Source organism: Podarcis muralis, chromosome 2 (assembly GCF_964188315.1).
Source record: "Podarcis muralis chromosome 2, rPodMur119.hap1.1, whole genome shotgun sequence".
Lineage (NCBI taxonomy): Eukaryota > Metazoa > Chordata > Lepidosauria > Squamata > Lacertidae > Podarcis > Podarcis muralis.
In genome coordinates this window covers 89,903,143-89,915,673 of record NC_135656.1, presented here as the reverse complement: position 1 = coordinate 89,915,673, position 12,531 = coordinate 89,903,143, and the positions used below count along the sequence as shown (strand labels likewise).

Genomic DNA, 12,531 nt, shown 5'->3' with positions numbered 1-12,531 from the left:
TATTTACTAAAATATAGACACCGCTCGGTTGTAAAAATAGAACCTAAAAACAAAACAAAAACGAGGCTACAAACATCTGTGGGTGATACTCAGAGTAAACATTCATTTAGAGTCAACGCCTTTTACCTTCTCACCGGAGCGATACCTATTTATCTACTTGCACTTTGACATGCTTTCAAACTGCTAGGTGGGCAGGAGCAGGGACTGGGCAACGGGAGCTCACCCCGTCGCAGGGATTCGAACTGCCAACCTTCTGATCGGCAAGCCCAAGAGGCTCAGTGGTTTAGACCACAGCGCCACTTTCCCTCAAAGATCAAGAACTCAGAACATTTCAACATTTACTTTCCCCCCTGTTAATAACCACCAATCTAAATAGCATTTCTGGTGTGCTTTGTGAAACTCTGATTGGCTTGTTATTGTTAGGTTGGTTTAAGACAGGCTTGGCCCTCCAGCTGTTTTAGGATTTCAGTTCCCATCATCCCTGACCACTGGTCCTGTTAGTTAGGGATGATAGGAGTTGTAGTCCCAAAACATCTGGAGGGCTGAGTTTGGCCATGCCTGGTCTAAGGGGTTAGTCCTTCAACTGGGTTGGGACCATGAATTTCTTCACTGTTGTGGTTCCTTTTAGAAATGGAATCCACTATATATGTTGAGATATTTCCCCATCCCTACTCAGGCCCCCTCTCATAATGAATGGGGTGCTGGGGCAGAGCCATGGAGCCAACCTCTGAACAGCTGGCCTGGGTGAGGCTGAGGTGGGTAAGGCGATAGCCAGGTCAGGGCTTTGTGAATGCATAGGCAACCCAGCGCCCTGCCACAGCTTCTGAACAGTCTCAATGTTGTTGCCACCCTGCCTGCTCCAGCCCTGCCCAGGGAAGCTATAGCATCACTGGTGTCAGGAGAGCAGCTTCACAACTTGGGCCCACCACACTGCCACTTCTCCAAGAGTTAAATTAAGAATTATTGGTCCCTATACCACTGAGGGATAGTTCATGAAAAATATCTGCAAGTGTGCTCAATGAGAATAGAGGCAGCAGTTGATCACCGAGGTGGTACCTGGGGCTCGGAAAAATATATTGCCCTGAGCCATAGGGTTCTGTTGCACTTTTGTTTATGGAGGGGGAGGAAGATTTACCCCATATTCCTTCTCTGCATGGTCCAAAGGGCTATCAATTCTGTGTGAAGCATACATCTCACTGGATGGTACATTTGTAGAGTCTGCATCAGTCTTTCTGTTGAGAGACTATGGAAAACATCTGTTTTCATCCATTTTTTTGGCTCAGTTTAATCCCTACAACACAGGGATGTTTTCACTGCATCTGTTATGAAATATGTTACAGCACTCAATCATGTTCAGTAAACCCTGACTTTCAGAAGAAACTCAGTAAGAAAAGAGGGGGGGGGGATAGCTCTCCCTGGTGAGGAAAGAAAAAAGATTTCGAGAATAGAGTTCTGTACAAATAAGGTAATGGGGGAAAAATATGATGAAGAGCAATGCAATAAAATGCCAATGGATGCATTCTATTTGATTACAAGGATTTCTATGTACTTTTCCATGCATTGTAGCTTTGCAGCACAATATGAAAAAGAAAGAGTTCTTGAAAACAATTATATATATCAAAATGATATTGAAAATTATACTGGACTTTTAAAAGTGAGTCCTGCCATTGCATTTTAGAAGGCTGTCTTCTCTGTTCAAGTGCAGATCAGCACCAGCCTATGGACCACCACTCTGTATGGCACTGAAGAAGACTCCATTCCAGCCATGTGAAAGCCATTGGTTTCTACACACTCATCCACACACACATCCTCCATCCTGGAAGCATAATCACAGTCCTGAGTGCCAATTAGGGAGGTGTGGAGGAGCACATTTGACCCTTGGGCTTGAGGTTCCTCACCCATTCAACCCAATGTAAAATATTAGACCAACAAACCAGAATAATGATAAATGGTAATCTCATTCAAAACTAGCCATTTGTTTAGTTTTGCTGCTACTACGAAGAGGAATACTCTGTGAATGGTATAGAAATCTTCATTTGATTAAAAAAAAGCCCCCTGAATATCATTTATAGACCAGCTGGTGCGCAAGGACAAAGAACAATATACTGCCGGCGTAAACCCCTGGCACTACAGGGCAAAGCAAACAACATTTTCAACTAGATTGGTGCCAAGGTATAGCCGTGGTAACAGTATCAGCAGGCCAAGGGAGTGAGGTGATACATTTCATTCAGATTCCTGCCTGATGTTAAGTTCCAGTAAATATCTGAGTGTAGTGTTCATTTTTAAGCAAACCTTATATTTGGGACGGAATTGTCCATTTAATCCATATCAACCAGGCTACATAAACCGAACTTCCTCAGCAAGACTATAAGGCTCAAGGACAAAGTCCTTCTTGAGATACCCTAAAGAACCAGGACATTTGTGACTTTAAAGGTTAAAAACCTGCAGTTGAATTGAGCCCAGAAGCATGGCAGCAATCGCTGCAGCACCTTGAGATAGGCAAAATATGCTCCACTGAAGCTAGAGGCCAATCTGCACATTAACATTATTCACACTTGCTTTAAAAAGTGTGCTTAAATTGGCTGCTCTCATTCTGAAGAAAAAATAGCTGCAGGGCCCCCGATCAAGAATGTGTTTCTAATCCAGATCGGGAACTGTGCCAGTTTCCTCCTGAAAATCATTTCCCTCCTACTCAGCTTCTATTTGCCCCCCAAAGGCTCTGTTCCGTGCAAACAGGACTATTGGGGGCAAACTTCCAATCCAGATCAGGAGTACGTAAAATTGGCCAGTTTAACTCTCTATTCCAATGGGGCTGCTGTGAAACGTAGCAGCTATTTCATATATTTGGAAAACAAATATTAGTTGGCCTGTAAGGTGCTACTGGACAATTTTTTTAATTTTTATTTTGAAAAACAAATTTAGCAAACCTGAACCCTTTGTGCTCTGTGTAGTACTCAACAATCATGGGTCACTCCTATTCAATTTCCTAGGAATATGTTTAATTTACTAAGCTATCGGGGTCCAATTTACCATGACAGAAAGGAACAGGAAAGCGGAACTGCCAAATGTCGAGTTAACTGTGGTTCATTTTGTCCCCACAAACTTTGCAAAACAGGGTCAAAATAAGGCAACCATTACCCCTCCCCGCCAAAAATTACAATATGAGAGTTTGAGAGAGCTGCCCCTCTGCAAAGAGAAGAATAATGCACACTCAGGTTGTAAACGTGTCTCACATGATCTTTGTTTAGAAGAAGAGTTTGTGGTGAGAATCACTGAGGACTGTTGAGGTGACACCCTGCAGTTTTAAGATTGAATGCTCATGCTGGGTCTCTATTACATATCAATCCGACGGTGCTTATATAATGGATTTATCGTTCATGGCTTCCCAGTCATTTTTTAAACTGTGAATTAGCCAAGATGCTTTTTTTGTGTGCTTAAACAAATTCCATCTCCTTGTCAGCCTCTCTTCTCTTTCTACTTTTAATCCTGCAGCAAAGCCATGGTAATGCTGAATTTGTTGACATCCCTGCCATTCCCATGGCAGCAGGGTGCGGTGCTTTAAACACCGGAGCGTCGCAGGATCAAAAACAGGAAAGAAAGAATCGCAGGGCTCCAACCCTGAATTCTAATACTGACATTTTTATAGCAGCAGAGCATGCATTAGGAACTTTTGTTGTCTCTTTTGTTAATGCATTTACTCTCTTTAGTGATGCCTAAGTATCCACCCCACTAAAAGCTGTCTCTTTGATATTTTTTGTATTTCAGAAAGAGTTAGCCACCCCTCTTTGGCTGGCCAATACTCAGGCTTTTGGTTGTTGTTTTATTTAGTTCGTATATGAACAGCTTCCCATGAGGTATCCCAATGTGCTATATTATATACTGTATACAGTAATCCCTCATTTACACACATTTGACTTGCACGATTTCAACCATCTGCAGAGGAAAACAAACACAAGCCAGCGTTTTGAGTTCAGTCCACTGTGTGCTGGGGGCCTTATGCAAAGCATGTGGAGTAATCACCAAGTAGCATTTTGGGGAGAGGGATTAGGACCTAATTTTACAGATAAGTATTTCTGTATACCTTTTATTGTTCCTCGGTGTCCCTGTTTTACCTCCCAGGTTGATCAGCATCTGCCTACCTAAATTCTGCATTAGAGGGAATGAAAAATATGTTCATAAATACCAATGATGCCGAGAGACTGCTGTTTTCTCTCAGGAAATTGTGGATGATTTTGAGTTCCCAATATCTTGTCAATGACATATGTTTGTGTTGCACACTCCACTTCTCATCCCTACCAGAAAAGGCCCTTGACAGCTGAGCATTCACAATTCATAGTAGTTCACTAGCTTGAGTTTTGAGTCTAGGCTTCCTAAATTTATGGTTCCCGTATGATTGCAGTTTCTTGGCTGCTTTGTTTACTGACAAGCATCTCTCTCTTGAAGACACCTTTCAGCTTCCTATTCATCTGTGACTTGATTGCTCTAGAATTGAACTTTTTGACTCAAGAAGTGGTATATTGAGCTTTTTCTTTTCTTTTAGCTGACTTGAGCAGATGTTGTTTGTTTCATACATATGAGATGGTAACTTTGTGCTGTGAATTGCAGTGATGATCCTTCAGGGAGTAGATATGATGGAAAGAGGACTTCAGCATAGCTCACAAAGTTTATTGCAGGGCTTGCAGGAAATATTGGACCAAATTGGTGACACTGCAAAAAAGAAAAGAAAGGGGAAAACAATCTGTACAAAATTCCTCACGCCACACAAAGTTTATATGCAATATATATATATATATATATATATGCAGGTTTTGGTGTCCTCGGGTGTCTTCCCGTGTAAAAGTTGGGGTGTCTAGGCGACGTTTCGACGAGGTCTCACTCGTCATCTTCAGGCTGGTGCTTTCGGCTTCTTGTTACTGGAACAGCTCTGTTCCAGTAACAAGAAGCCGAAAGCACCAGCCTGAAGATGACGAGTGAGACCTCGTCGAAACGTCGCCTAGACACCCCAACTTTTACACGGGAAGACACCCGAGGACACCAAAACCTGCATTCCTGTACCCGTGAAAATCTACGAAAGCATATATATATATATATATATATATATATATATATATATATATACACACACACACACACACACACACACACACACACACACACAGAGAGAGAGAGAGAGAGGGGGGGGGGACCTCGGGTTAAGAACTTAATTCGTTCCAGAGGTCCGTTCTTAACCTGAAACGGTTCTTAACCTGAGACACCACTTTAGCTAATGGGGCCTCCCGCTGCCGCCACATAATTTCTGTTCTCATCCTGAAGCAAAGTTCTTAACCCAAGGTACTATTTCTGGGTTAGCAGAGTCTGTAACCTGAAGCGTCTGTAACCCGAGGTACCACTGTATATATATGAGAAAATGTGGAATGAAGCTAACATCTGGATTATGTGTCTCAAGAGTTAAACACACACACAATCAGATTTAAAGCCCTGTGTATCATTTGGCAGCTCACTCATTTAAAAAGGAAACAAAGAATTTCAAGAAGCCAGGGCTTTATTTAATTCCTTTTTAGATTTCTCACCCATTAGATTCCTTACCCACCCCTTACCATAAGGTCCCAGGATGGTTTACAAACAATGACTGCTTATGAACACATACTTTTTTTTATTATTGCTAACTGTTGACACCCCACTCCACCCCATCTTGCATGGTAGGCAAGATGGTAGGGACATGTCAAAACCAGGGGGCCTGTCAAAGGAGCCCATTCCTTTCTTTAATGCCCTGTGTGTTGTTATAGTTGTTATAGTCCATCAGATAAGTGTTATCAAATATGTGGTAGTAAGTCTACCTTTTTATTTTGAAACTGTGATGGTAAATCTCTGTGTTGAAGATAGCACTCCTCAAATTCTTGCAAGAAGGTATGCTCAGGGTAATCAAGCTCCTTAAAAATTTCAGTTCCCTGCTTGAGACACTTACTGACTTGACAGGGACCTGTTTAAAATGAGCAACAAATTCTTTAAAAAATGCAATCCTAGCAGAAAGGCAAGTAAGGATAGGAAAGGTAATGAGGGATAGATTTCTCTTTAAAATGTAAGAAATGCTTCTATAACCTTGCCTGAAAGTTTGAGCACTTCTTTGGTGAATAATTTACAATAGAAAGGAGAGGCTGGTGCAGCAGGTTCTTTCTGTTTGGTGAACTTACGGAAAATAATGATTAAATAAGGCAGGGTCAGCCCTGTTAAACCAAACAGATATGTCATTGAACAGTGTAACGCTTCCAACAGAAATATGTTGTCAAATGGTTACATATCATCATCAATGGGATTTGGGAGTGCTGTATGGTTTTGAGTATGGCCATGATTGCACATACAAGAATGAAATTTAGTATTAATGGGTGCTATTTAACCCTGCACTCTTCCAATCATTTTGTCTTTGCAAGCATTTCACCTTGCCGGATGCTATGATCTTACTCCTCCTCCTCCCCCTCCCATGCCCTGTTTTGGGGGTTCTTCCAATGCCTCCCCCAAACCAAAATCAAGAGGCATGAGAGAAGGAGATAAAGAAAAGCTCAGTTATGCAAGTGGAAGTCATTATGTGGGGTTTCCATTGGTGGGGCTGGTTAGGTGAATCCTGCCTATGCTTTTCTTAAAAGGAGACACAAATCAAGGCCTTGTGTCTGAATAGTTACCGGTAAATCAGAATATACATAGGCAGCCCTGGTGAAATTTCAGAAGGCAGAGGTGGTCTGACTAGGAATTTTGCTGATTGGGAATTGGATTTCCAGTGCTCTGCACTGCTCCATTATGTCCCGTGGAACAGCTGATGCACCTAATCCCTGAATTTTAGGGAGGGCTTCGTACTTGAGATTCCAGTGGATCTTACACTCAGGTCCTACTTGCCAGTTTTGTGAGAACAGGATGCTGGATTAGATAGGCTTAGCCTGATCCAGCAAGCTCTTATGTTTTTAATGGCTGGTTGACTGGATTTTCTCATAAATTGGCAATGGTTATGACTGAGATTGATGAGAGCCAAAGTAACAGAGATGATCACAAATTGGTGGGAACTAAGGTTCTAGTAGGCAGTATTCAGACTAGCAGAGCTAAGTGTAAACAGGCAAATACTCAAGAACCCTAAAGATGGTGAAATATTGTTGACAAATCACGCATCATAAAGTTCATGGGGGGGGGGCAAGCTTACCCAGGGCTTATCTCAAAGCATGCTAACTTATCCTTCATCAAAGAGGTTCATGGAAGTTTTTTGGGGACAAAACTGATAATAGTTTAATTGGCCTATTAGTATTCACATAATGAAAATCATTTGAAAGATGGCTTCATTGACTTTCACTTAGGCACTGACGGAGATAGAAAGTAACAGATGGGCACTGGGAAGACTAATTGTGTTATAGCTCAAGCTAATTGTTGTGCGTGTGTTGAGTTTATCAATTTATAACTCCAAATAATTGTTCTATTCCCTACAGATACCCCAAATCAGTTATGCTTCAACTGCACCAGAGCTAAGTGACGACAGGCGCTATGATTTCTTCTCACGGGTGGTACCTCCAGATTCCTTCCAAGCGCAGGCGATGGTGGACATCGTGAGAGCTTTGGGGTGGAATTATGTCTCCACATTGGCTTCTGAAGGAAGTTATGGAGAAAAAGGCATGGAATCTTTTATACAAATTTCCAGAGAGTCAGGTAGGTGAAGAAGCACGCTGCACAAAATGGGAACTTATTTTAAATACTATATTGAATGAAGCTTTATCCTTTAACATTATTCATACCTTCACAATTCCATTCCTATGGTTTCTTCATTTCTCTCTTCTCAACTTACATAGAGGTTTTCAGGAACAAAGCACTTATGAGCCTGAGAGCTAAATGGCATTAATGCTCTGTTGGAGAAAGATATAACAGTGAAATTGTATCAAGTTTCTGGTGCTCCCACTGTTAAAATCACGTGCTATGGTGAGATAGTACAAAGCAATGTTTTAGCATATTGAGTCCTTATCTCTTCACAGCCAAGAGTGCTTTTAAACCAAGCAATTTCTTACATATAAACTTTATGTCAGACAATTCTTCTATGTCTTTCAATAGTTTTACACATTTTTTTTTAAATCAGATGGGACAATGTGAGGAAGTCTCAGCTTGAGGGATCAAAGGTTATTAGCTCCGAAGAGACACCAAACCTGTTTTAATGCAATGGCCTTGGAAGCCTAGAGAAGTCCAGTCTATTGATATATGTTCAAAGGCTCCCCACTTACATTTGAAGATATTCCCACACTATTTGAGATAAATCAGTGGTTTTCAAACATACCTCTTGGGAACCTTTTCCACAATGACGAGTCTGCTGTGGAACCCCTGCACATGTCTTTTATTGAAATACTAGTATGTTGTGGAAGATTCATGGCCACATTTTAGGATGCCCATCCATAGGTTTTGGCAGTAGATGTCTGAAATCCAGTTGCCCACATTGCTGTTGCATACAGAGAGGGAAGGAGGTAAGGTGTCAGCAAGGTCAGCAAATGCACCTGTGGGAACACTGGCTTGGTTCTGCTGGTGTGTTTTCATCATAGTGACCTCACTGCTGCCTCAACACTCTCCACCCTGGTATGTCGCAGTGACATGCTGCAGCCCCACCCCATCACCTAGTACTGCTTATGGGCTCCATCACTGCCTTGAGTACAAGCCGTTTTCCATGTGAGTTTATCTGCTGCTACTGATCTCCTCACTGAGAATCTTGATACATTGCCAAAGAATCCCAGGGTTCTCTGCAGCACAACTTGAGAGTCATGCACGGAACCTGCTTTGCCATAGCGAAATACATCATCTCAAAACAGAACACTCCAGATGGTAAGAAAATGAAAGCTAGTCTTCTGCTAGCTCAGATAAGCTGAAACATTTGGTGGATTTAAGAAACAGGTTGTTACGGAGGAAAGTGTACCCCGGTGAAAGGATTTTGCTGCCTCTGTTCAGGATAGACTTAAGGACTCGAGGAGACTAAATGAGCCAGTTGGATTAAAGTATCTGGATTTTACTTTTTCATCAGGAGAGATGTATAAATGCTGCCACCCCAAATATATAACTCCATGTTCTAGTTACAGAAATGTGAATACTTGCAGAAATAGTATGCCCACGTGTAAAGTGATGGTCACACTACACCTTGAATACATTGTTCAGTTTTTGTTACATTACCTTAAAATACTTGCAATCAATATAGATCACTTGCAATCAATGCTTGCAATCAATACAGAAAGTGAGACTACACAGTTATGATTCAGAAGTATGGTATTCCTTTTGCAGACAAAGGAATGAGGGTAAGAATACTGATATGCTGTAACTCAGAAGTATTTTGTGGGGTGGGGCAGGGCAGGGGTGAGGTCAGAGTTAGGGCTAATCCAGCACCTCCCTGACCTCATTTTCACCCTGCCCCATTACAGCATGCACATTTCTGCCAGGATACTCCTGTGGTCACTTAATACATGCTCACTTCCCTCAGATTTTTTTTCCTTTTTAAATTTCTGACATTGTTCTCATATTGGCTATTTTCCAGTCATCTTGTATACAAGGCGATTTTCATGGGTTGGCTGAATGCCCTTGCTGTAATTTAGTTCGTGAATTAGCCTCCTCCCCCACTTTTTAACACAGTTCTTCTAATGTGATGTATAACGGGAAGGAAAGGTGGAATATTTAAGATGATGGCAACACAAATAATGTGTTGGGTTCTCCAATTTTCTTATTCATTCATTCATTCATTTGAACTTTATATATCACCCTCTTTACCAATTATGATTTCCGGGTAGTTTACAAAACTAAAATTCTAAGAAATAGTAATACAGAGTTTAGGAAGGGGGGTGTTGAATGCCATAGGCGGGCACAGTTCCCTGTCAATGGTTTGGAGTTTCCATTGCTAACCTGGACAGAGTGTGCTGACTGCATCAGAGGGAGAGTTGAAGTGCTAGACTAAAACGTAAAAAGCCATCCTTTTTCCTTGCCACTCTGCTTTTGGATGGGCCATTTGGCCAAAATACGTGCTGAGTATTGTTCTGGAAAACTTGGTTTGGCTGCTGTTATCAACAGGCTTTATCATAGGCAGTGGGATTTTCAAGGCATTCCTAGGCAGGAAAGACTATCTGAAATTGTTCTTACATTGGCCATTTCCCAGTCACTTGGTATGCAAGCTGATTTTCATGGGTTGTGGCAAAAAGTCACACCTGCCTGTCTCCAATGCTGCAAAGCTACTGGTTCTTTGACTTAGTGTTGGATACCACTGAGCTAGGTGAACTATTAATCTAACACATCGAGTTTTTAGGTAAAATAAACTAAGTAGACTAAACAAATACATGAAACTGCATCAAAATCTAAAATGTTTCTCATGGATTTCAGATAGATTTGCCCTCCTATGAGATATTCTCAACCTCCAATGAGATTTCCATCTAAAATAGGTCATGGAATAAATTTTCCATGATCTCAAGCAGCCACATGAAGTTTGTGTTTATCGCTGGATTAATTAACTAGTTCAGTGGTGGCAGCAACAACTGCATCTTTGCAGATTTCCTGCATTATCCATACGTCAAAGAGCATCTGTCTGATTAAAGACACTCAAAGCTGTCATTGGGTAATTTAAAGCATCTTATTCTTGAGCATAATCCATGTAAAAATGGCAGTGGTGGGGAAGCTGCACTTTCAAAAAGATCTCTTTAGAAGCAAGATACAATATGTTGATGTTTCAGAAACTGCTGGTATTTACATGCATTTTCCTGGTTTGGACGCATATTTATGTTGCATTAAGGGGGGAATGTTTGGGATTTAATACTGCAGGAACTGATGAACTTATTTATTTAACTATTTATTAGTTAAATTTATGTTCCCTGCTCCCCACCCCTGGACACCCAGGGCAGAAAACAACAATGAATTGAACAATTTAAAACTATTTCAATGCAGGTGTGTTTGAAGGAGCAGGGATAGCACATAAAGCCAAAATCACAAACAGGCAAAACATACTCTCCCTACACCAGGCTTCCTGAACCTTGGCCCTCCAGATGTTTTTGGCCTACAACTCCCATGATCCCTAGCTAGCAGGACCAGTGGTCAGGGATGATGGGAATTGTAGTCTCAAAACATCTGGAGGACTGAGGTTGAGGAAACCTGCCCTATACCTTTGAATGCTCTCCCAAAGTAGGTTAAAAATGTCCTGGAAAACCTGGGCATATGGCAGCCCATATTGGAAATGTTGATTTTGGGGCAATTTGTGCCCAGATTTTCACTTTTTGAAATATGGCAACCATACATTGTGTGGAACGAATATAAATACTAAGTGTTATTAATATGATGCTGGACACGCCATATGATGATGCATGTCTTGCATCAAAACTGGCACAGTTCAAAAGTGATTTGCTGGAATACATAGGAGATGCTGGCTGGCATCTAATTCTTTCTGATGCTCGGCTTTCATTGATGTACAAGAAGTCTTCTCATAAGTGATAAAATGTTTATTATCATCACCCTCAAATCTGTGCCAAATTACCTGTTATTCTGGGTTATTTCCCAGAGTGGCTGCCAAAGTGCTAAATTCTCAAGGCTTGCAACAGTAACTAGAGAACATTATTCTTTCTGTAATTTTTTAGACACACTAGCAGAATCGGAGGACAGCGACTTGTCCTTTTGGAGTTCATAATTCTTCTTAAAGTGACTTTTATTATGGGCACTTCAAGTTAGTTTAGATTTGTCTTTGTGACAGTGGATGAAGATCTGAATTGCATTCTGCAGTCTGTGTGGTTTGTTTGGGGTTTTTTTTTTTAGCCCCCAACCCCCAATGATTAAAATGTTAACAGATAATTTGGATTTACTGATGCTGCTACTGGCCACAAATCTTAAACATCATATCTTTGATGAATTGGTTTTCTTAATTAGTAATTAGTGGGATTAATTGCTGACGAAAAGGTTAAAAGGATGTGTGTGTATTAGGGAAGGAATGTTCAGTTAAGGATCAGACTGCAATAGCAATAAGGATAAGACCATTAAAAGTGAATTTCTTTTAACTTAGTGAGACTTACTTTGGGGCAAATTTACATAAGATTACAAGGAGAAAGAGCCCCTCAGCTCAGTGGCACAGCAGCTATTTGTGCATGCAGGTTGCCCCAGCACTACCCAAAATCCCCAGTAAAACTTTTAACTGTTGAAGGATCAGGTAACCAGAAGTCCCCTTCCCTCTTTAAATGGCAACATGTATTCTAATCATAGAGTCTTAAAACTGTTGAGTTGGAAGGGACCACGCGGGTTATCTGGTCCAACCCTCTGCAATGCAGGAATTCTTTTGCCCAACATGTGGTTCAAACCCATGATCCATGAACTCACATGAGGTTCCAGTACTTGCCCTGAGAGTTAGGATGGGCAAATACTGACATTGTTCTCATTTGCAGTTTCTTATTACAGCCCCATCGGAACCCTAGACTAAAGCTGCATATTTCTATGGAGACCTGCAAGGAGAGTTGCAATAAATAAGGGAGAATTATTCAGTTTTACCAATCTAACTGCATATAAAATAAC

At 41.2% G+C, this 12,531-nt stretch overlaps 1 protein-coding gene across 2 annotated transcripts in view; it reads left to right on the top strand.

The window, feature by feature from the left end:
* Positions 1-12,531, top strand: part of GRM7 (glutamate metabotropic receptor 7) — a 391,771-nt gene that overhangs the window by 119,501 nt on the left and 259,739 nt on the right. For both annotated transcript variants that reach the window (XM_077925005.1, XM_077925006.1), the window contains exon 2: positions 7,467-7,683. In XM_077925005.1, coding sequence (XP_077781131.1) covers positions 7,467-7,683 — 217 coding nt within the window. The remainder of the gene's footprint in view (positions 1-7,466; positions 7,684-12,531) is intronic.